The sequence below is a fragment of the Mustela erminea genome, chromosome 5, assembly GCF_009829155.1.
Source record: "Mustela erminea isolate mMusErm1 chromosome 5, mMusErm1.Pri, whole genome shotgun sequence".
In the NCBI taxonomy this organism is placed as follows: Eukaryota; Metazoa; Chordata; class Mammalia; order Carnivora; family Mustelidae; genus Mustela; species Mustela erminea.
The window spans coordinates 98,862,774-98,887,816 of NC_045618.1; the positions used below are offsets into that span (position 1 = coordinate 98,862,774).

Sequence of the window (25,043 nt, forward strand, 5' to 3'; positions counted from 1 at the left end):
CAAAAGTGGTATGCCAGCCCCAAGAAAACCAGGCAATGCCCTGCGTCCTTGAAATGACCCAATATTTTAAAGGAAATATAGTACAATCTAATCCACTTTATTACAAAAGAAAAGAAAAAAAAGGTAAATGAAACCCTGGAAAAAATGACAAAACTCACACAGCTGAATAGAAACCAGACTAGAATCTGTTACTTGCAGCTAGGACGCCGACATTCCCTCTCTTAGGAGTAAGGAGGAGCATCTCATCAGGCCTCCATTCTGGAAACCCCTGGGGCAAAAGACTCCTGGGGCATTCTGGCTTTCACCCGGTGACTCTCGTTTTACTTAATGTTTGCTGCCAGACCGGGGCAACTGAGGCCAACAAGGCGAGAGCTCGGCGAGGGCCCCGCCAAAGCCCGACACGAGACCTGGTGAGACAAGCAACCCGTGAGAGTAGGGTGTGGGGCACGCGGATGCTGAGGTGCCCCCGGTGCCCTGAAGGCCACGGGAAAGATGTCACGCGCTCGCCCACCCAGGCCTAGCCAAGTCCGCAGAAGTCAGCACTAAAGGATTAAGGGGAAACATCAGACTGGTCTTTCTTCCACGTTGGAGCACTGGCCTCTGCCTTCTGCATTCCTCGCACGAGCATGGTCACCTATCGCCCAGTACCTGGCATTCAGCTCCGCGAGTACCGCGCGGAGGTCTATGGTGCTAAAGCGAGTCTTCATGGCGAGGTCTGAGGGTCGCTACCGCAGTTTTCTCCACTGACTGCCTGACTCAACGCCGCTACTCTTATGCGCAGGCGCACTCGGCCGAAATCTACGGCCGCGCAGAAGACCCAAATTTCCTTGAAGCGAAGGTGTTTGCGTCACACCTCCTAAGATTTGGGTTATCGAATCGCCGTCAGCTGGCTTTTTGTTATACCGAAACAATTCGAAATAAATCCAAACTATTCTCTTGAAACTGCACTTCTTCCTAGAAAGCTGACGGACTAGTCCGGCTACCTTTCTCCCTTCTGTCTCGGGACTCAAGCGAGTCTCCCTAGTGACCCCTGCTGGTGGTAGAAATTTATGAGAGCGTACTGGGAAGATTTCCCCTAAATGGGCGGTAGGGTTCGGTATGTCGGAGCCACAGCCCCTTTCCATTCGGTTACTTGGACCAGTAGAATTTTGAAATGTAACGAAGCGGAACTGTTTCATTCGCCTTACAATTACCCTCAATGACAAAGGTGAAGCAACGTTCAAAAAGGAGTTCCTGTTTTGATGGGCTCTGCTCTCTGGAGTATTTTGAGATGAATTGTGGGGTTCTCATTTAACCTAGGTCTTGGCATCCCCTTGCCTCCGCCTAGTATCTGGTATGCAATACTAACTCCATACGCGCTAGGCAACCTGAGTATTCAGGTATTTCGCTAGATAATAAAAAAAAAAAGTAAGACAGAATAAGAGATCACTACGCTATAGGGGATTCACAGGGTAGTAGGAAACCGTAAGAAAATTTAAGAAACCACTGTTCGCTGTGCTCGGTAGATACATGAGAAGAAAGGATACTTTAAGGTGAGAACTCAAAAGAGACGGGGTCTCGCTATGTTGCCCAGGCTGGAGTGCAGTGGCTATTCACAGGCGCGATCCCACTACTGATCAGCACGGGAGTTTTGACCTGCTCCGTTTCCGACCTGGGCCGGTTCACCCCTCCTTAGGCAACCTGGTGGTCCCCCGCTCCCGGGAGGTCACCATATTGATGCCGAACTTAGTGCGGACACCCGATCGGCATAGCGCACTACAGCCCAGAACTCCTGGGCTCAAGCGATCCTCCTGCCTCAGCCTCCCGAGTAGCTGGGACTACAGGCGCGCGCCACCGCGTCCGGCGAGGATCCTGGGCTTGGGAGGATTCTCCAGTCCTCCCGCGGCTGTCGTCAGAATTCCCACCAGCAGAAGGCGACTCTACCTTGAACGGACGCGCTTGCCATTTCGGAAGAAAGAGGGAATTGTACAGGTGCTAGCGGGGGGGGCTGCTATGGGACAAAGGGCACACAGCATTCATTACTGCATCGTAGGACACAATAAACCATGCAGAATAGCTCAAAATGTAAAAAAAACCATTTGGAGAGTCAGGAAAGAGTGGGAGCCAAGTAGTCTGTGGTCCAAAGCGCAAATACGAGAGGTCCCGCTGTGCCTAAAAAATACGAAGATTATTACGTTGGCTCTGAAGCCATTCCCGAAAGATTGCTTAAGTATATTGCATCAAAGCACCCGAGTAAAACTCCACATTGAAAGGGACAACACTCGGATGTTTCTTCAAAACAAAATTTGAACTATTTATAGCAAAACTCCCACCTTGGGGCACTGGACCAATAAGATAGAGCAGAGCACTGATTTAAGCTATAGGGGTCCCTCTGCCTATCGAACAACTCAGACATTGCTTCGTCTGTCAAGGAAAGTGGACATCAGAAAGAAAATGTTAGAAAATCCCTAAGGGAAGAGGTAGATCAAGATAAGTGCAAAAATTACCAGAGAATGGCATCATTTACTGCTGAATTCTATTATTTCTAGTTTTTGGAGTAATTTCTCTATTTTGAGAAAATTCTGAGATAGGATTATTTGAGGACTTGTGGAAAAAATAAGAAGCAACCGGTGAGCAAATCATCTGATGTTCAAAGAGAAGATAAAAGTGACTATTTGAAACCATAGAGAGGTGCTATCAACGTTTGGAGCAGCCAAAAATTTAGAGAAAATTATTAATGGGTGACTTATGGGCATCTAGAATTATGATTCTCAAATTTTAGTGTGCATTCAGTAATTACTATAGACATAATTAAAGCAAATTCCTAGGCACTACACTACCGAGATGAAAGGGGCCTCCAGCCTATACTTGAAAGTTGACTAATCTCTAGAAGATGAAGGGGTGATCAATAGGAACCAATGTAGTTTCATTCAAAATAAGATATCATTAATCTTACTTTCTACTACTCAACTCATGGAAATATTCTATATGTAGTCTTTGAGATTTTTAAAAAACAGGTAAATTTACATAACAAAATAATATATAATTCATATACATTCAACAACATAAAATTCACCTTAAAATTCATCTTAACCATTTTGAACTATACATTTCAATAACTCTCAAAATGTTTACAATGTTATGCAACCATCTCCACTAGACAGTGGAGATTAAAAAAAAAAACATAAAATTGGGGTGCATTTGTGATTTAAGACCTACTCACCTACCTTAGAAGTTTCCACTGGGGACAAACCTTTCACTACAACAGTGAGAAATAAATTTGTGAGGGAAGCCTCAGCATCCTTGAAGGGTTCTACGGTCACATTTCTCTGTAGGTCAGAACTTACAGTAGGAACTGCTGCCACTGAATTGGGAAGCCTAAATGCATTGAATGGTGAAGTGGCAGGGTCCAAATGACAGCACTCCATCACCAAAGGCAAACTGGGTGTCATTACCATAGTGGGCAGCAAAGTCAAAACAGCAATCCAACAGTCTGACTCCTGGAGACGTGTGATGCTGGCTCTTGATCGTGATGCTCCTAGAAGAAAAACATATGGGAAGCCTACTAAATTCTCATTTGATCTGTATAAGTAGAAGAGTTCTAGCTCAAATAGACCAAAATCTAACTTAAATCATAAAAACAAGAGTCATAGCCCTTCAATTTCCAGACTTGAGCCAGTTTATAGACCCAGAGCCCCTTGAATGAAAGGGAGAGCAGGTCTCCTTGAGGAAGAACCCTAGTACACTTCCAAAAATTTCTACTGTTACTCTTTTTCCCAGTCTACACCATAGGGAACGATGGGCCTATCTACCTATTTACTAAGGTAACTGTACTTTGGGGGAAAAAGGAAATGGTCGGTAAATCATAAAAATTTTTAAAAATCCCTTATGGGGATTGCTGAACCCTAACTCTGACCTGACACTAATTCTAAGAAACTCTAAATGTCACTTTGGTGCGCCAAAGTAGGGGCTTATGGAGGTCAGGTGATAAATGAAGTTTTAGCTCAGATCTGCCTCACAGTGGCCCCAGGGCATCTCTAAACCCATCCTTTATTTATTTATTTATTTATTTATTTATTTTTAAGATTTTACCATTTATTTTAGAGAGAGAGAGAAAGAGAGACTAGGAGGAAGAGGAGGAGAGGGGGAAGGAGCAGGACAAGCAGACTCCACGCTAAGCGCAGAGCCCCATGCTGGGCTCAGTCCTATGACCCCGGAGACCATGACCTGAGCTGAAATCAAAAGTCAGAAGCTTAACCAGCTGAACCACCCAGATGCCCTCTAAACCCACCTTGTGATTATTTCCCCAATACTGGAATATATGGTTGAAATAGACATACTTAGCAGCTTCTGAATCCCCACACAGATTCTCTGGCCTATGGAGTGAGGCTATTATGGTGGGAAAGGTCAAGCCACTAAAACTGCTTCTACGTAGGGAAATATTAAACAAAAGTTAATACCACATTCCTGGAAGGGTTGCAAAGAGCAGTGTCACCATGGGACACCTGGGTGACTCAATCAGTTGGGCAATGGACTCTTTTTTTCTACTCAGGTCATGGTCTCGTGGGTTGTGAGATTGCCCCTGCATTGGGCTCTGCATTGAGGGCAGAGGCTGCTTGAAGATTCTCTTCCTCTGTCCCTCCCATGGCCTGCTCTCTCTCCAAAATGAATATTTAAAACTTTTAAGAAAAATTAGTGCCATCATCAAGGACTTGAAAGATGAAGTGGTGGTAATTCCCACCATGTTCAGCTGAACTTGCCTATTTGGTCTCTGCAGAAGACAGATGGATCTTGGAGAATGACGGTGGATTATTGTAAACTCAACCAAGTGGTTACTTCAGTTGGAGCCGCTATTCCACACTTGGTTTTATTGCTTAAACAAATCAACACACCCCCTCATATCTGATATGCAGCTATTGGTCTAGCAATGTCTTTTTCTCCATCTTTGTTAATAAAGACCACGCAGAGCAGTTTTCTTTCAGCTGGAAAGGGCAGCAAGACACTTTCACAGTCCTATTTTAGGGGTATCAACTCTCTAACCCTATATCATAATTTAGGTCACAGGGATTTTGATTGCCTTTCTCTTCCATAAAATATTACATTGGTTCATTATATTGATGACATTGTGCTGACTAAACCTAACAAACTAGAAGTAGAAACTACTGTAGACTTATTGGTAAAACATTTGTGTCAGAGGGAGGAAATAAATCTGATGAAATTTCAGAGACCTACTTCAGTGAAATTTCTAGGGGATCCAGTGATGCAGGATATGTCAGATATCCCTTTTAATGTGAAAGACAAGTGTTGCATATGGTCCGCCTTAGAACAAAGAAGAACCCACAATGCCTCCTGGACTTTTTTTGGATTTTGGAGACAGCATATTCCTCTTTGGCATGTGTTACTTGGGTCCATTTACCACAGGACCCCAAAAGCTGCTAGTTTTGAGATACAATAATGATTCCATTGATCGGAAAGTTTAGACAGCTGCTTAGTCACTTTGGGTTCCTCATACCTCTGAATCTATAGGCCAGAAGGGAGTTATTGTGCTTAGTGGGGTAATTAGTCGGGACTACCAGGGAGAAATTTGCTACTCCACATGGAATAAGGGAGTATGTCTGGAACATAGTAGATCCCTTAGGGAATCTCTTAGCACGACCATGTTTTGAGATTAAAGTCAATAGAGAACTACAACAACCTGATCCAGACAAGACTACTAATAGCTTAGACCCCTCAGGAAAGAAGGTTTGGATAACTCCACCAGTTGAAGAACCATGATTACCAGCTGAGGTGGAAGAAAGTAGTTACAAATACCAGCTATGACCACATAACCTGTTACAGAAATGAGAATTGTAATTGTCAGGAATATTTCTTCCTTATTTTGTGTGTGTGTGTGTGTGTGTCTATAATATATATATATATATATATATATATATCAAGGAAATATCTTTGTTTTCTTCCCTTTCTTATCCCTTTATCATGTAACATAAGACATAATGACTTTATATCATAGTATTTAAGGTTTCAGATTTTCAGGAAAAATTTACAGGACAGTTACTTGTACATCATAGTATTCAAATCATGCATGCAATATCAAGAAGAGAAAACATCTCCCAACAACTTGGCCTTCTTTTTTGGGGAAAGACTTAATGAATTTTTGGTTGCACATAAGATAGTTATATCATGTTAGACAGAAGTATGACCTTGTTATTGCCTTTATTTAGAAGTTAAGTATGGTTTAAGAAACCATATAAGAGAATCTAATTGACAAGGGGTAGACTTGTGATGGTTAATTTTGTATGTCAACTTGGCTGGGTCACTCTGCCTAGATATTTGGTCAAACATTCCTATTATTGTAATTGTTGTTTGTTGGTATAATGAACTAAACACTTTTTTTTTTCTAAACTATTTTTTCCCATTTTTTTATTGTGGTAAAATATGATCCATAGAAAATTTACCATCTTAATTATTTTAAGGGTACTGTTGAGTGATATTAAAATACAGTATGTACTAAATACATAATGTTGTAAACCATCACCACTATTCAATTCTGTAGCTCTTTTTGTCCTGTAAATCTGAAACTCCATACCCATTAAACAATAACTCCCAATTTCCACTATGCCCAGCCCCTAAAAAACCTGCAGGCTACCGTCTTTTCAATTTTGACTAATTTAAGTACCTTCTATAACTGAAATCATGCAGTATTTGTCTTTTTATGATGGGTTTATTTCACTTAGCATAGTGTTCTCAAGTTTCATCCATGCTGTAGCATGTTGGAATTTCCTTCCTTTTTAAGGTTGAATAATATTCCATGGCATGTGTAGACCATACTTTGCTTATCCATTCATTTATCAATGGACACTTGAATTGCTATAACATTTTAGCAGTTGTGAATAATGTTGCTACGAACAGGAGTGTGCATATATCTCTTCTAAGACTCTATTATAAATTCTTTTGAGTATATACCCAGAAATAGAATTGCTAAATCATATGGTAGTTCTATTTTTAATTTTTAGAAGATCAGGGCATCTGGGTGGCTCAATCATTAGGTGTCTGCCTTAGGCTTGGGTCGTGATCTCAGGGTCTGGGATGGGGCCTGCATCAGGCTCCCTGCTCAGTGGGGATCCTGCTTCTCCCTCTCCTACTCACCCAGCTTGTATTCTCTCTCTGGATATCTCTCTCTCTCTCTCTCTCTCTCTCTGTCAAATAAATAAATAAAATCTTTAAAAAAAATTTTTTTGAAGAGCCACCATACTATTTTCCACAATGGCGATATCATCTTACATTCCCACCAACAGTGCACAAGCATTCCAACTTCTCTACATCCTCACTAATACTTCTTATTTTCTGGGTTATTTTTCCGATTTTTTTTGCCATTCTAGATGGGTGTGAAGTGATATCTTATTATAGTATTAGTATCCATCTCCCTAATCATCAATGATGTTGAGCAGATTTTCATGTGCTTATTGGCCATTTGAATAGCTTCTTTGGATAAATGTCTATTCAAGTCCTTTAAAGCAGAAACTTCTAATTTTTCACATATATACAGTTGCTTTTGAATGTCCTAGTCTTTGATATCTGGCTCCCAAAAGGGGGAAAAAGGAAAAAAAAAGAGATGAGGAAAAAAGGGTGCTGGCCTTTTTAATCCTCTGGAAATTAGTAGTGGCTTTCACCAATGATGGGAGGTACTACAACAATGACCACCTGCCTCTTTGTCTGCACCTCTGTGACCAGAAACTGCAATAATCAATCAGAGCATAGATGCTCAATATTTAGAAAACAGGGTCCTTTTGCCCATTCTGGCTGCCAAAAGCTAGGTGCAAGCTGCTCTAGGAGCATGTGCACAACTGCTTGCTGTGGGGCTCGGAGTGGAGATTGACAAAAGCTAACCATAACTTACCATCCAAGATTTTTTCTGGAGTTATAGACAGTCAGTAGACTCAGAGTTCCAAAACAGGTACCCCACACAGGTTCTGCTAGTTGTTGTCTGCAATTCTGCAATTATTGTTTAGGTGGAAAGACAGATTCCTGGTGCTTCCAACTCTACCATCTTTCCAGAATTCTCTCTTTCTGACCTAATTTTGTGAAGTCTTTATTCTTTGTTGTTTGTGGCCTCTGAAGTTCCTATTCTATTAGAATAATAGGCTACTCAAAATAAGTCAATCAGAGAAAGACAACTATCATATGATCTCCCTGATACGAGGATGTGGAGATGCAACGTGGGGGTTTGGAGGGTAGGAAAAGAATAGATGAAACACGAGGGGGTCGGGAGGGAGACAAACCATAAGAGATTCTTAATCTCACAAAACAAACTGAGGGTTGCTGGGGTGAGGAGGTCAGGAGAGGGTGGTGGGGTTATGGACATTGGGGAAGGTATGTGCTATGGTGAGTGCTGTGAAGTGTGTAAACCTGGCGATTCACAGACCTGTACCCCTGGGGCTAATAATACATAATATATTAATGTAAAAAAAAAGTATAATAGGCTACTAATGGTTTGACAGATTTCCTTAAATGCTCTAACCAACCAACCAACCAACCAACCAACCAAACAAGCAAACAAAGAATTCTCTCTGATTTTTCAGAGTGTGCTATGTTAGGGCACATTTAGCATGGCAGTTTATGACTCGGCCTTAACCTTCATTTTCTTTTTGTTCTGAGACTGAAGGTCAGGCAGAAGTGAGAGCTTAGTCTTCTCAGGTCTCTTCTGGGCATGCATTCTTGGCCTAGGCATGTGACCTCCTAGATTTCCTGGATATACCAGAACTTTCATAGTCTATATTCCTCCAAGTATCTCCTTCCTCAGCTTCTTTCTTCTGAGCCTTTTTAATCTATTTCTTGCCCTGACTATTATCTCTTGCCCCAGCTGGCAGGAGCTAATACATTTACCTTTAAATGCTTTCAGCAAATATGGCCCATAAGCCTTTCCAACCCTGGAAAAGCCCCTCTGTAGTCAAAACAAAGGCGAACTCTTAAACTGATCCCTTAGGGAGCTGCCAGACAGGTCAAAACACACAACTATAATTTTTTGAGAATTATGTCTGTACTGCTTCTGCTGCTGCCAAGCACCTTACACCAGGAATGTGAATAACAACAGCAACAATAACAACAACAACAAAGTAGATTTAAGAACAAAAGAACTATCATTTTGAGGAGACAGTATTATTTTATTTTTTTTAAAGATTTTAAAAAATTTATTTATTTGAGAAGGGGGAAGCTTGAGTGGGAGGAGGGGCAGAGAGAGAGAGAGAAGCAGACTCCCCACTGAACAGGGAGCCAGACCATGTGGGACTCAATCCTAGGACTCTGGGATCATGCCTGAGCCACAGGCAAACACTTAACTGGCTGAGCCACCCAGGCAGCCCAAAAGCGCTATTTTAAAATCAGTCACATATGTACATTAACGGGACTATGTACATGCTTTTCAGATGCATGAGACTCTTCAAAGCAAACGCTAAAGCAGAAACCATAAAGGAGCATGCCGGGGTCACTCAGTCAGTTGAATGTCTGCCTTTGGCTCAGGTCAAGATCTTGAGGTCCTGGGATCAGGCCCACATCGGGGTCCCTGCCCAATGGGGAGTCTTATTCTCCCTCTCCCCCTCCTCCTGCTTGTGTGCTCTCTCCCTCTCACATAAATAAATAAATAAATAATCTTTAAAAAAAAAAACAATGAAAAAGAAACCATAGAGGGTAAGATTAACAGTTTTGAATACATAAATTTTTTAAGTCATTGTTAAAAATATTACACCATTAACGTAAAGTCTTAAAAAGTATGGTCAAATTCATGATATACTGAACTTTTTTCATGAATATTGTAGGAAATTGTAAAGTATAACCAAGTGCCAGGTGGGTGGGTGGTTGACATAGATGTTCTCTAACGGTGTTGAGTAAATGCCAAAGTGCATTTGTAACTGAAAACCATGACTTAGCCCAGGGGAGAGTTTTTGGTCTTAGAGATTTCAGGCATGCAGGCAGGCTCATGACTTAAATATGGTTGGGAAACCATCATGAGAACACTAGAATACAACTTACATGGCTTATTTTTCAAAAATGGTCTCCTTCTCACACTCAACTAGACCAGAAGCTCTACAAAGGCAACAACTAGTCAATATTGTTTCTGCTTATCTACTATATAATTCATTTCTGACCTCAGGAGCTTTCTTCAGGTACAGGCTAACCTTGACACAGCTCAAGTAATCTAATTTGTTTTCTGTTGCTACTGTAACAAATGGCCACAAATTCAATGGTTTAAGCAGCACTCACTTATCATCTTACAGTTCTTAAGGTCAGAAGTCCCACATGGGTCAGCAGGGCTGCATTCTTTCTGCAGGCTCTAGGGGAGATTGGTTTCCTTGCTTTTTCCAGCTTCCAGAGGCTGCCCACATTCCTTGCTTAGTGACCTTGCATGACTCCAGTCTCTGCTTTCAGGCTACATATTCTTCTCTGACTCTGACCCTCTTGCCTCCTTCCCTGTTCTAAGAATCCTTATAATTACATTGGGCCTGCTGGGATATTCTCCCCATCTCAAGATCCTTAATTTACTCATATCTGTAAAATTCCTTTTACCATGTAAAGTAACAAATCATAGGTTCCACATATTAGGAAGTGCACGTCCTTGGAGTGGGGTCATTATTCTGCCTTAGTTCCAGAACACCTCAGTTCCAGAAAGCTGAGAAGGTCTTCTAGAAGTGGTGGAAAAGACTGAAGGGTAATGGAAACCGTAAACCCCAAAGCTAGCAGAGGTGGCAACTGAAATGCAGTCCTTATAGTCATAGCTAAGTCATTCTGAGCCAAATTCAGGGATCCACGTAGAAAGAAAGAAAGACAGAAAGAAAATAAAATAAATAAATAAATAAATAAGATGTGCCCAAAGTATTTTTTCTCCTATTTTCTGGGTGGAGTAGGGTAAAGATTAAAAAAATAAAAAAGCATTTCTGTATATTTCCATTTTGTGGAAATGTATTCATTTGGAGGTGACTTCTAAAGTCTTGAAACGTTGTCCTGAAGAATTGGAATAGAAGTATTCCATGTAGTTGTAGAGGGGAGACCCAGAAACAGCAATTCAAGGAGGGCCTTTTCTGACAGCTATCTTTGTTCAAACAGAATGAATCATCTCAAAGAAATCGAATACAATTGGCTTTATGAAAAGCTTACTACATTGTCCTCTTTCCTTGTCCTTTTACATGTGGTGAAGTCTGTGTTTAGTGCTTAGAGTCTTAAAGTTCCCAAATGATTATCAGATTGATGTTAAGATCGATATGAACATTTGATCAACTTCCGCTGCCCCTAAAATGCCTGAATTTAAAAGGGAATCCTCTAAGATAGTTCTTTCACAAAGGTAAATTTACGATTACAGACAACCAAGAACTTCTGGCAATGTGAAACATTCTATTCTTTCTTCGTGTGCTCATTTATTTCCTTAAAAAAAAAAAATTAGATCGGGACACAAGACTTCTTCGGTGCGGCTCGGAGCAGGGCGCTGAGGTTTTGCTCTCTGCAACAGTGGGTTCAAGACTCAGCCGCGCACAGGGTGCTCCAGGTTCCCTGCGCTTCAATTCCGTCCCTAACGTCGGCTGTCGGCAATCCAAAAATCAAGGGGGAGACCGGGCGAGGCGTTCTGCCATGCTGGCCCTTCACCTCTGCTCTCACAAAGGCGTGTGGGCGCCTCTTCATTTTTTTTATTTTTTTCCTCATTACAAGGAGGGAGTAGCCGGGCACCCAGTCGGAAGCTCACTCCTACCCGTTGACAGACAGAGCTTAAGGATTCATGGGGGGAAAGACTGCTGATTTGCCAGATCTTTCGTCTGCAACATTTGAAAAGCAAAAACCTTGAGTTAACAGCGGTGAAAGAAAGTAACATTCCGTGGGTGGAGGTGGGGAGGCAAGGTCCGGGGAAACAGTGGTAACAGAGCAGCAAGCTGGATGGACCGCAGCCGGGAGAACGTGGGAACCGGGACGCATTTTTGGTAGTGTTGTCGCGAGGCGATCTTCTCCAACGGGCGGCGAGTAAACGAGCAGCCCCTGTTGGCTGCGAGGGTGATAGCAGCCCTTCGCCAAGAACTTTTGGCGATGGTCCGGTAGGGGTCAGCGATGAGGCGGCTCTGGACCGCCGAATATCCGAAGTTACCCGGTAGCTTGGACCCTAAGGGAGACGGAAAATAGGAAGACAAGCGTCAAATAGTGAGGAGAGGGAGCCAGTAATAGAGACCAGTTACATCTTACTTATTTTTAACATACAGATTATAGACTCCCAAATGCATAAATAAATGGGGCAAACTCCTACTGTTTATTTTAGGAGGTAGGGACTACTTCTGGAGAGAGGAGGCAAAAGAGACGGGGTCTCGCTATGTTGCCCAGGCTGGAGTGCAGTGGCTATTCACAGGCGCGATCCCACTACTGATCAGCACGGGAGTTTTGACCTGCTCCGTTTCCGACCTGGGCCGGTTCACCCCTCCTTAGGCAACCTGGTGGTCCCCCGCTCCCGGGAGGTCACCATATTGATGCCGAACTTAGTGCGGACACCCGATCGGCATAGCGCACTACAGCCCAGAACTCCTGGGCTCAAGCGATCCTCCTGCCTCAGCCTCCCGAGTAGCTGGGACTACAGGCGCGCGCCACCGCGCCCGGCGCTCAGAAAGCTTGCAAAGGAGATACTAGAAGCTGTGGTGTGATGACGTTACCTGGAGGTGGAGCAAAGGCGGGGCTGCGGCTGTCGCGAAAGTGGGAAGGCCCAGTATGAGGCGGGCCGGAAGCCGAGACCGTGTGACGTCATCAGGGATGGTTTGCGGTCGGGCTCTACTGCTCCCTGAGCGGGTGAAGCCGCTTTCACTGTTCCGGCCTCGGCTCTGACTGTTTGGCTGCGAGCACGGTGTTCTTGTACTTAAACCAGTCTTTCGCACATCCTGCAACTTTGGGGGGAAGTTACTTACGAGGGAACCATCTGTCACTAAAAGTCTCATTGTCCATAGCAAGCCGGTCCCTTTGCCGTACAGCTGTACAAAGTATAACCTGTCGTAGCAAGGGGGCTGGGGGGTCTGCAAAAATGTCGGAGGCCCACTCACTTTTCATTACTGAAATGAAGGGAGTTTAAGTGAATAGTCTGCTTTCGTAGCCCCCGCATGTTCATTGCCGGCTATTGTAGGAGAAAGGTCTATCTGGGTAGACGAGCTCAAGGATTAGGATTTGTCAGCCTGGAGTCCTTTTTGGACCAAGTTTGAGTTAGGAAGGGGTAGGAGGAAGAAGGAAAAAAGGATTTCCAACCATAGTGGATCTGCAACCACCAGACCTTTTATTTGCCCTGTCACAATCTTTCCCATTCCTCTTTTCTCCTAGAATAGTCCATCCAAACTTTCCCGTCCACCTTCATTTTATCACAGAACTTGACTCCCACTTTCATAGATAAATTAAGGCCATCAGAAAACTTTATCAAGTCCTTGTTACTCCCTCCTCCAAATCTGTGTTTACATCTTCAAGAATGTACAACTCTGTTGTAGCTTCCTACCTCAAATCCAGTAGGTAAAAATTTCTCAGTCATTTCCATACTCATCCTATCTCTTTCACTTGTTTAAAGAGATGCTGAGTTTTCTTTCATCTTAAGAACTCTCCTTTGACTTTGCTGCTTTTTCCAAATGAAATGTGTGTTGTTTTAATGGCTGCACTTTTTGAAAAGTTGTTCTACAATTACTACATTCAGCTCCTAACATTCTATCTTCAGTCCACAGTCCACTGACCCACTGAAACTATTCTACTAAGGTTCTCAAACCTACGCTCCTAACTGGCAGATCTAGGGACCCATTAAGACTTACGTGACATAATTTTTTAAAAAGATTTCATTTTTTTATTTGGCAGACAGAGATCACAAGTAGGCAGAGAGGCAGGCAGAGAGAGAGAGAGAGGAGGAAGGAGGCTCCCCAATGAGCAGAGAGCCTGATGCGGGGCTCAATCCCAGGACCCTGGGATTATGACCTGAGCCAAAGGCAGAGGCTTTAACCCACTGAATCACCCAGGCACCCCTTATGATAAATTATCACCCCCCATCTGTATTATTTGTGACCACCACCTCCTCCTTGAAATTTTATTTTCGCTGGTTCTTGCTGACAGCCTCTGATAGGTCCTCCCAAGCTTTGCCAGTTTTTCCTCTGCCAACTCTAAACCTTCTAAACCTTTATTTTCTTGCTATACTTTTCACAAGTGATCTCATCATCTCTCAGGGCTTTCAATTCTATAGCTCCAGTCTGAAGCTCTGGAAAGCCATAGTTTTATCAGGCTACTGGATATCATCTTAAAATCATTCAAAACTTCAAATTCAACTTGTACAAGCAAACCTAACCATCTTCTGATCCTTACCTCTAAACTTGCCCACTCAATTTCCTATATTCTCACTCTTTACTAATATAATTATTTAGTTTGTCATTTCAGAGCTCTCTCAGTCATCCTTGACCACTGTTTTATTCATTTACCACCAGATTTTTTTTTCTTGCCTATCCAATGATAGGCTCTGTGCTAGATGATAAAGATGTGGTGGTGATGAAAAAAGACATTTGGGGGAGACAAAAAACACAGCAGTATAGGGTGCCTGGGTGGCTCAGTGGGTTAGGCCTCTACCTTCAGCTCAGGTCATGATCTTGGGGTCCTGGAATCGAGTCCTGCATTGGGCTCTCAGCTCGGCAGGGAACCTGCTTCTTCCTCTCTCTCTTTCTGCCTGACTCTCTGCCTACTTGTGATCTCTGTCAAATAAATAAATGAAATCTTTTTTTAAAAAAGCCCAGCAGTATATACATATGCTCTGATAAGGGCCATGCAGGAAACAAAGTGCTGGGAGAAAAACAACAATGGCAGGAATGGGGGAGGGACATAGTTTAGAGAAAGTAGTCAGGTAAGCCTCCTTGAGAAGGTGTCATTTGAAATGGGGCCTGAAGAATGAGACATCGGTTAGGGTACTTCAATTACCAGCAATAAGGGCTATGTGTAAACTGAAGTAAAAGAACTCCTCTTAAGCAAGAATTCATTGGAAGGCAGTGGGGCAAATATGGCAGAACGGTAGCTGTCCCTGTCTGTTCTCACCTTTTACTACCTAATAAATTTTTAACTGGACAGATGAAGCCCCACTTAGAGACAGATGTGATTTAAAGTGGGGTCTAAGAACAAATGTTAAAGAATTCGTGAAATATTTTCGGTGCAAAAATGGTGGTTTTATTAAAGCCCAGAGGACAGGACCCATGGGCAGAAAGAGCTGCACTGGGATTGTAAAGAGAGATTGGCTATATGCTTTTAAGTTGGTGGGGGCAGAAGTTTCCAAAAGGATTTTCATATTTTAAAGAAGACTTACAGGGTCCTGGAGGCCTAGCTCTTGTCAAGCTAAGGTTGCTTTTTGCCACTAACAAAGCATTAACTTTAAGATGCCTGGGAGTTCCTGGAGGAATGTCATACTCTGCCTGTCTCAAGTATTTGTCAATGGATTGTAAGTTTAAGGAAATTTAATTGTATCTACATTTCCTTTTGCCCTTGTTCTCCAAGTCAGAGACCACATTTCCCAGTTTCTCTTAGAACCAAATACGTTCAAGTTCTCACCAATGGAATATGAGTGAAAGTGATAGGTGCAACCTTTGCATCGCTTGCTTAAAAATAAATCCTTTGTCCTCTATTTCTGCTCTTTTGCCCTTCCCCAGAGCTAGATGGCGCTAAGGCAAACCCACAGCAGTGTCCCAGCTCTATGCAAATGAAGAAAATATCCTAAGCTGGAGCAGAGCACCAAGAGGAAAGAAATCAGAGTCCATTATTGACTTAAGGGAGCTGAGCCACACTGCTCAGCTGAAAAGTTGAGGCCACTCCTACCTCTGGACCGTTACATGAGAAATAAACTTCTATCTCATTTAAATTACTGTATGGGGTGGCAGTCTTTTGTTACCATAGCATACTCAGTACTCTAAGCTAGACATGGAAGCTCAAAGAGGAAAACCCTGACTAACCAGAACCCAGAAAGGGCAGAAACCAAATGAGCTACAGGCATCTCTAGCTCACCCCAGTTGGATGAATCAGACTCAACCTCCTTTAAGAAGTCTGATTTTTTTTGAGGCTGTGTCCACCTACAATCTCCATATTCATATCCATTTTATCATAATCATGTTGTAAATAAAACTTTTATGTTCCATTTTTCTCATTTGTCACTATATTTTTAGTGGTAGTATAAGCCTCTCAATATGATGCATAACCAATGATGATTTAAATTCAACTATTGTCAGTTACACTAACCAGCTCTTCATCATGCTACATATTCTACCTGCATTGTTTTGTGAATTAGTAATATGCATAATATCCAGTGCTAAGCCAGTTAACAAGCTTGAATCAGTGTTTGCTTTTTTTTTTTTTTAGGTTTTGTCACTTTTTCTCCGGCTTTATTGAGGTATAATTTACAAGTAAAATTGTAAGCTAGAGTGTATAGCATGATGATTTGATACCTGTATACATTGTGAAAGGATTCCTTCCATTCCCTCCTTCCATCCGTCACCTCACAAATTTACTTTTTTCCCTCTTCAGTAAGAACATTTAAGTTCTATTCTTTTAGTAAATTTCAATTGTACAATACAGTGTTATCAACTATATCCACTGTATTATACATTAGATCCGCAGACATTTTTCATCTTACAACTTAGAGTTTGTACCATTTTACCAACCTTTCCCAATTTCCTCCATGCCCCCCAGCCCCTTCCAACCACTTTTCTGTTTTTATGAGTTTGACTTTTTTTTTTAAAAAGATCTGATGTATAAGTGATACCATGCAGTATTTTTTTTCTCTAGCTTATTTCACTTAGCTTATGCCCTCCAGTTTTATCCATGTCACAAACAAGATTTCCTTCTTTTTAATGGTTGAATAATATTTCATCATATTCCATCCATCCATATGTATTTTTTTCTTTATCTATTCAACTGTTGATACTTAGGTTGTTTCCATATCTTCACTATTGTAAATAATGCTGCAATGAACATGGAACCACAAGTTATTTCTTCTAGATAACGGTTCTGTTTCCTGGATACACACCCAGAAGCGGGATTGCTGGATCACATGGTAGTTCTATTTTGAATTTCTTGAGGAATCTCCATACTGTTTTCCATAAAGGCTGAACCAGTTTACATTCCCTCCAACAGTGCACATGGGTTCCCCTTTCTCTACATTATGGCCACCATTAATTATCTAGTTTTTTTTTTAAACCTATGTGTGCATTTTTTTTAAAGTTTATTTTTATTTATGTAAGTAATCCCTACACCCAAAGTGGGGCTCAATTCACCACTCTGAGATCCAGTCCATGATTTTCCGACTGAGCTAGCCAGGCGCCCTTAGATTGTTTACTTTTTAATAGTTCAATAAACTCGGTCATATTTGGTTATGTGAGTTTTGCTTCTTCCAAACGTAACCTGAATGGCAGTTAATTTTGAGGCGCAAAAACATTAGAATAGCTAAAGCACTCATCTTAAATGGTTATGTCTCAAATCTGAAAAAATCCATTCCATGGAGCTCAAGACCTTTATACATTAGTCCTTCTGGAACGTTAAACGAAGGAGGGCATGGAGTCAGACGAAGAGGCTCTCTGCCCAGGTCGGGGAGAAAAGGCTTTAGGCCAAATTGGGCGCAAATTGGGCTCTAGCTTACATCCTCAGCAGCCATCTGGCAAGAGCACCGGACAAGCCTGAGGCTGGCCGGGGCAGCAGAGGCCCCAGCTGCTATCCCCAGAGAGAACCCCCGAGGAACCCCCAAGCGGCAGAAGAAAAGAAGGCTCAGCCGTTACAGAGAGAGAAACCAGTGCGCGTTGGGGATTGTTGCCCGCCAAAAACGTCAGTCTATATTCCGCCGCGGCTGAATGGAAGAGGAACTCGGGCGGGGAGAGCCGGGACGGGGCGGGGAGAGCCGGGCGGGGGCGGGGCGCTCAGAGAGTGAAGGTGGGCCGCCGGGGGAGGGAGAGGCGGGGCCACCCTGGAAAGGCGGAGCCTCACGGGAGAGGAGGGGAGAGAGCGGGAGGGAGAGAGGAGAGACCGGCAGGGGAGGAAAGGTGGGCGGTCAGGGCGCCAGGCTCCTGAGGATGGTGGGAAGGCGGAGGGGCGGAATAGGAGGCGAGAGGCGGGGCCTCTAGAAGACCGAGAGGCAGGGCCTGCAAGGGAAGGCAAGAGGCCGCTAGGGGGCGGGGCAGATAAAGTACTCACCACGACCTAGGTCGCCGATCGCGCGGTCCCGTACCGGTCCGCATCCTCCCACGGAGGCCCCGGTCCCCGCCCTTTGACACGCAGCCCGTTTGCCGCCGCTCACCGCAGGGGGAATCACTTGTTGCTGCCGGCAGGATTTTCATCACGCTAGGTTATTTGCATTTCAGAGTCATGTCCCTGTGGGCTGACCCTGATTCTAGGACATTTAATAAACGAACAATGCTTTAACGAGAATTAGCACTTTGACATAGTAATCCTTTACTTCTTGGCCTCACCCTACGTGGAGGAAGAGCCTTTATTGTGGTTAATACACAATATCTCATCCCTCCAGAAACTCATTTCTTGTGACAGATTTTAAGATGCCAGAATTACCCAGTGTCATATAAGCTGGGCTTATAAACAGGAGTTAAATTTGGGGGGCTATTTTTTAAAATTTGAATACGTTTTGATTTTCATCCTACATTCTGCGGGAATATTTTTAACGTTATAGAACTTAATAGAACTCCATCAGAGCATGGATATTTATTACATTGATTCTGATCTGATGTGGAATAAATCACATCCCCAAACCAAAACTTCATACATTAAAAACCCGATTTTTAACATTTTATTGCAAATATTGATTCTATCTTTTTACACAGGTGTGGTAAAAGCTTTTTGCTGTATTTAATTTATTCCTCTTTAAAGTATTAGATTGCATTACAATGTTTCGCTTTCTTCAGATAACGTTTAGAAGAGTTGCTTCCTTTGTTTGGGGGACTCCGTAGACTTAAGTTAATGTCACCTCAAACCAGAGTAATTTGCAAATTGGTTTACTTTTTCGTGACTCCTATTCTCAAGGCTGATTATTGCCCAGGTTAATATATCGAAACAGCCTGGCTTTTGGTAGCAAAACAAATACTTTAAATTGCATACAGCTTTCACTAAGGTGAGAGAGGATCAAGATAACATTCTTTGCTTAAACCACTCTCATTCAGTAAATAGTTATTGAGCACGTGTTATGTGCTAGATGTCCTGAAGTGTTAGCCATTAGTTAATATCAGGGATAAAGGTTCGTTTTGAGAAAAAGTGTAAACAGAAACAATGAATCTGCTTGCCATGAAAGTCTAATGGATGGGTTTATGTTTATTCTCCTTGGACCCTGAGGAAAGGGCATAATTTCTGAGAGGAATAACTGGAAAAATGTCTACTCTTGGATTACTTCTGGCCCCAAGTATGACTATTATAAAAATTCTATAGTTTTCCTATGTGGAGGTGGTGAGGAGGGTAATATCTTCCCCTAGACCTCTTCCCTTTACATGAATGGGTGTTAGAGCACGGAGGCCTTCTAACGGCAACCTACTTTCACTTTTACTTTGCAGAGGGAAATTTTAAGCTTTTCTCTGTGTGGTTTAGGGAACTTATTAATATTCCTTACTGAGATTTTATGATGCAATAGTTGAAAATATAGCACCTGGCATGTTTGCTAGGGGATACTTCATAAAATACATTGTTCTCACAATTCACATGACTGATACTTTAAATTTATCCTGTTACACTCTGGTTTCTGTATATGATGATTTCCAACCAAAGTAATTCATGGCTTCCTTAGGGGCTGCTTTTAGGGCTAATGTACCCTGAAAGTACCTGTTTTTACAGAGAATATGGAAGGCACAGGCAGCCTGTGCCTGTTTAAATGAACCCTGTCACTGTACAATAACAGAGCTTTAATTCATTTTATGGCATAGCTCATTTCCCAAGAAGGCCCAGCCGGGCACGTGGCAAGAAATAAAAGACAAAACTATCACACATTAGTTGCAATAGTCTCTTAATGGAGACAATTTTTAAAAATTTGCTGAATTTGTTTTACTGTCCAGGATATGATCTATCTTAGTGTATATTGCATGGGTACTTGGTAAGAATGTGTATTCTGTATTACTTGGTGAAATATCCCATAAATGTTGATTATATCCTCTTGGTTGATGCCACTGCTGAGTTTTTCTCTGTCCTGACTGATTTTTTGTCTAGTTTGTTCTATAAATTGTTAAGAGAGAGGTATTGAAATCTCCAACTATAATTGTAGATTTAGATATCTCCCCTTCCAAATATGCTTCACATATTTGTCCCTTGGTTATTCAGTTTATATTATAATTGTCTTTTTTTAAAAAAAAAAAAATTTTTATTTATTTTAGAGAGAGAGAGAATGAGAGAGAGAGAGCATGAGAAGGGGGAGGGTCAGATGGAGAAGCAGACTCCCTGCCAGGTAGGGAGTCCCATGCGGGACTCGATCCTAGGACTCCAGGATCATGACCTGAGCTGAAGGCAGTCACTTAACCAACTGAGCCACCCAGGCACCCTATAACTGCCTTTAATACAATCCATCTATATACACTTAGAGCTGCATCAGACAATATTACAAACTTTTGATTCAATCATCAACAGTAATTTATAAAACTGAAGAAGGAAAATCTATTGAACGTACCTTTATTTTTGCTTAACTATATTCTTTCTTCCCCCCTGTTGTTCCAAGATTCCTTCTTAAAAAATTCTTTGCTTTCTGTTTAGAGAATTTCCAACTTCTGTTGGACATTTTTTAGGCTAGGTCTGCTGGTGAGATTCTCTTAGTTTTTCTTCATCTGAGAATGTCTTGATTTCCCAAAGGATATTTTGCTAGATATCGAATTCTGGGTTGACAGTTTTTTCTTTCAGCACTTAAAAAAATGTTATTTCCTTTTGGCCTTTTTGTTTTCTGGTAAGAAATCCACTAATATTTTTCAAGATTTTATTTATTTATTTGAGAGACAGGAAGTAGAGTGAGCAAGAGAGAGAGCACAACCAGGGCTAACGGGTAGAAAGAGAGGGAGAAGTAGACTTCCCACTGAGCAGGGAGCCTGACACAGGGTTGGATCCCAGGACCCTGAGATCATGACCTGAGCAGAAGGCAGACGCTTAACTGACTGAGCCACCCCGGCGCCCTCTGAAATCCATCATTGTTTAAATTGTTTTGTTTTGTTTTCCCCTTGTAGGTAAGGTGCTATTTTTCTCTGGTTGTTTTCAAGATTTGTCTTCAGTTTTTAGAAGTTTGACCATAATGTGTTTTGATGGGAGTCTCCTCAGATCAGATTTATCCTATTTGGAAGTTCATTCAGCTTTTTAAATATGTAGGTATATGGTTTTTGCCAAATTTGGGAAGTGGGTTAGCCATTACCTCTTAAGGGACTTTTCCAGCCCTACCCTCTCTCTCCTCTCCTGGGACTCCAGTGATATGAACAGTAGAAGTTTTGTTATATTCACACAGGTCTCTGAGGCTCTTCTGTTTTTTTACTCTATTTTCTCTCTGTTCAGATTGGGTAATTTCAATTGCTGTATCTTCTGCTGTTGAGCCCATCCACTGAGCTTTTTATTATATTTTCAGTTCTAAAATTTCCATTTTGTTTTTCTTTGTATCTTCTCTATATATGCTGAGGCTTCCTATTTCTTTGCTGAGACTCTATTTTCTCGGTTGCTTCAAGTGTGTTCACAATCGCTCATGAAGCAATGTTACGATGGCTGCTGTAAAATCTTTGTCAGACAATATGAACATCTTTATCACAGTGGTGTTGGCATTTATTATTGTCTGTCTCATTCAGTCTGAGATCTCAGTATGATGAATGAATTATGGTTGAGATTTGAATATTTGCACATTATGACTCTGGATCTTATTTAGCTTTCTGTGTTAGCTCGTTTCCTCTAATACCTCTCCAACAGGAAAAGTAAAGCACCACCTAATTACTACCAGGTAGGAGGAGAAGCCCAGATTCTTTATTGAGCATTTGTTGACACCCTTAGGGGAGGCTCCTTGTTACTGCTGGGTGGGGGTGGGAGTACTGGCTCCCCACTAGGCCTCCAGTTGGAAGCAGCAGTAATCTCCATTATTGCTTCCCACATGGTTTTCACCAACACCATACCACAAGGGGTGAAGATTGTTGGGGATGAGGGAGATCATGGTGGGAGAAGGTGTGGGCCTCTACTTACAGTGAAAATACTGACCCTCCAGTAGGCCTCTTCTGATACAACCCCAGCAGAGAGGGAAAGGGGTACCTCCTAACTGTCAACAGAGGTGAAAGTCTAGGATCTCCTGTGGTCTCCATTGATAACAAGTGTTTTGGGTAGGGCTCATTACCACCTGGTAGGGATGAAAGTCCCTATTCCTTACGCTACCTAGTGAGAAAGAACATCATTAAGAATCCAGCAAAGGTGGAGGGACAGCTGGGTGACTCAGTTAAGTGGCTGGTTCTTGATTTCGGTTCATCTCAGGGTCCTGGGATCAAGCCCTGCATCAAGCTCCACACTCAGCAGGAAGTCTGCTTGAAGATTCTCTTTCTCCTTCTGCCTCTCCCTCTGCTCGCACACTCTCTATCTCTAAAATAAACAAATACATCTCAGAAAAAGAGAGAGAAGAGTCTCACAAGGGTGGAAATCTAAGCTACCCACCCAGCTTTTGCCACCATAGGTGAACATGGGGCCACAACTTTTTGGTTGTTGTTTGGCTGGATTACAGTGGTTATTTTATTTTATTTTATTTTTTATTTATTTGACAGAGAGAGAGAGAGCGGTCACACGTAGTCAAGAGAGGCAGGCAGAGAGAGAGGAGGAAGGAGGCTCTCTGATGAGCAGAGAGTCCGATGCGGGGCTGGTTCCTAGGACCCTGAGATCATGACCTGAGCCTAAGGCAGAGGCCTTAACCCACTGAGCCACCCAGGTGCCCCCTACAGTGGTTATTTTCTAAAAGTTTCTGTCTTGCTAAGTTGTCCCTTTCCTAATCCTTTGGGCTAAAGACAGCATTCTTTTGTTAGAGGTTTTTTGTCTGTTTGTTAACTTTGTTTGTTTGTATTTGGCATTTCTGACTTCTTAAGCTCCAAGTCTGGGATATATGAGGCAAAAAGAAAACCCAGGGAATTCGCTACCATGTTACTCCTTGGGCTCTAGTGCAGCCAGTCTGCTTTCTTCTTTCCATCTGCTAAAGTTTTCTTATTCTTGTTTAATATTTAACATCCAAGGTTTTTAGATGTTTCCACTTAGACAATGGAATTGGAAAAAGTATGTCTATCCCATCTTCCCAGAAACAGGAGTGTATAGTATTAAATTTTATAATTACTTTCTGTTTAGGGCAGATGATGCTAATTGAGGATTATGATGCTAATTGAGTGATTCTGTGATTCCTCTTTCTCCTCCCACATTAAGATAATTATTGCTACAACATAAGGGAATGCATTAAATTATTCTAAGAACTCTATAAAGCAATTCAAGGATAGGTCAAAAAACCAGGTTGAAGACCTGTTTAGAGCTTTTTATATAATGAATTAGATTCATTTATTCCTTCCCAGTCCTTCCCACTCTAATTCTAACGGTGGTTTTATTTTGTAACAGTGATGGGAGTATATAATTATTATGTATTGGGTATTTGTATATCATATATAATTCTCCCTAAAGCATTCACGTCTGTGACTTTGATACATTTACTTTGACAGTTAAAATTTTGTTTTGTTTGCACACTATTTTACACTGTCATCTTTTGTAAAGGTAGCACTTTTATTTATAAGTAAAAACAGCCCATTGGAGCTTGCTTTAGCAAAAACAAAGGTGATTTTATCTGAAGATATAAGATGTCTCGTGAAATTCAAAGACTGGAATGCAGATAGACCCCAAGAAGGGCCTGGAACTGTGCAATGGAGCCTAGGAAATAATCTCTGTCTCTGCTCCTTTCTGTACATCTATTTTTTTTCTTTCTCCCTGAAGACTAACTTCTATCTGCCACCCAGTACTCAAAGCAGAGTATGGCTATGACATAGTCAATAGTTAGTAGAATATGGATCCATTGGGAAAAGACAGACTAACATGGTCTTCCTTCAGATGTGATTTTAAATTCTCAGGAATGAGAATTTGATTAGCCAATCAGAATAATGAGTGTACCTGGGATCCAACTGGTATGAACAGAGATGTATGTGTTAAGGAGTCACATGAATGCCAGGAATCTACTCCTGTATTCCATGGATGGGGGGGTGGGAGGTAGCTGTTTCCAAAGACATCCTGAAGGTGTCAAATACATTGGGTGACTTGTTCTACTGCTAAAATTTTTTTTAAAGGTTTTATTTATTTGACAGAGAGAGAGAGAAAGCACACAAGCAAGCAGAGTGGCAAGCAGAAGGAGAGGAAAAAGCAGACTCCCTGCTGAGCAGAGAGTCCGATGTGGGGCTCCATCCCAGGACCCTGGGAACATGACTTGAACTAACGGCAGGTGCTCAACAGAATAAGCCACCAAGCTGCCCTAAAATCTTTGATATGCTGTTCAGGATATGTCCATATCAAAATTGCTATAAAGTCCCAGGTTAACCTTCTTATACAACGAAGGTTGCTACTGGCAAAGCACATTGAATTCATGACTTTTTGACATTTCAAAAAGATATAGTAAGAAGCAGAAAGACCCATGTTAACATTTAAAAATGAAGCCTGACATCAGAAATTAAAGACTCTAGAACATTCTTTTTCCAGCAGTAATCTAGTTAGTTTGGGAAGTCGGCACACAGGTAGCTGACCTTCCTTCCAAGTGAAGACAGCACAGGAACTGTTGCCCTAGTTCACCAGAAAGGATCATAGCACCATAGACTCCAGGTGGTAAAATTGTAATTTTATCCCTGAAACTAGATTTTGGCTCAGCAGGTTTATGTTATCCATTACTGTGGACATACAATCTAGTAGGTGTATTTCTCAGCCTATTGGAACATAAATCTTTCTTACTTGAAATAGAAACAAACTCATATATTTTCCCAACTTAGCCATTGTTAAATTGGTTATAGTGTAACATTTACCTAGGATTCTACAACTATTTTCACACTTATAAATCTTGGATACTGTGC

General features: G+C 41.9%; 2 protein-coding genes across 2 annotated transcripts in view; one reads left to right on the forward strand and one right to left on the reverse strand.

Annotated features, from left to right (window-relative positions):
- The window catches only part of NEMF (nuclear export mediator factor), a 50,658-nt gene extending 49,690 nt beyond the window's left edge, over positions 1-968 (reverse strand). Inside the window, exon 1 of the mRNA XM_032344157.1 lies at positions 649-968. Coding sequence (XP_032200048.1) covers positions 649-707 — 59 coding nt within the window. The 5' untranslated portion in view covers positions 708-968. The remainder of the gene's footprint in view (positions 1-648) is intronic.
- Positions 969-1,198: 230 nt separating this feature from the next.
- Positions 1,199-12,644, forward strand: LOC116590212. The gene is made up of 4 exons (XM_032341819.1): positions 1,199-1,207; positions 1,730-1,965; positions 11,888-12,095; positions 12,276-12,644. Exons 1-4 carry the CDS (start codon positions 1,199-1,201, stop codon positions 12,642-12,644), a joined length of 822 nt encoding a protein of 273 aa, XP_032197710.1.
- The last annotated feature ends 12,399 nt before the right edge of the window (positions 12,645-25,043 follow it).

Excerpts from the sequence above, each read along its gene's own strand:
- LOC116590212 (XM_032341819.1), top strand. Across the intron at positions 1,966-11,887 it reads TTCGGAAGAAAGAGGGAATT|CAAGCTGGATGGACCGCAGC; the intron begins GTACAGGTGCTA and ends GTAACAGAGCAG. Across the intron at positions 12,096-12,275 it reads TGGACCGCCGAATATCCGAA|GGACTACTTCTGGAGAGAGG; the intron begins GTTACCCGGTAG and ends TTTAGGAGGTAG.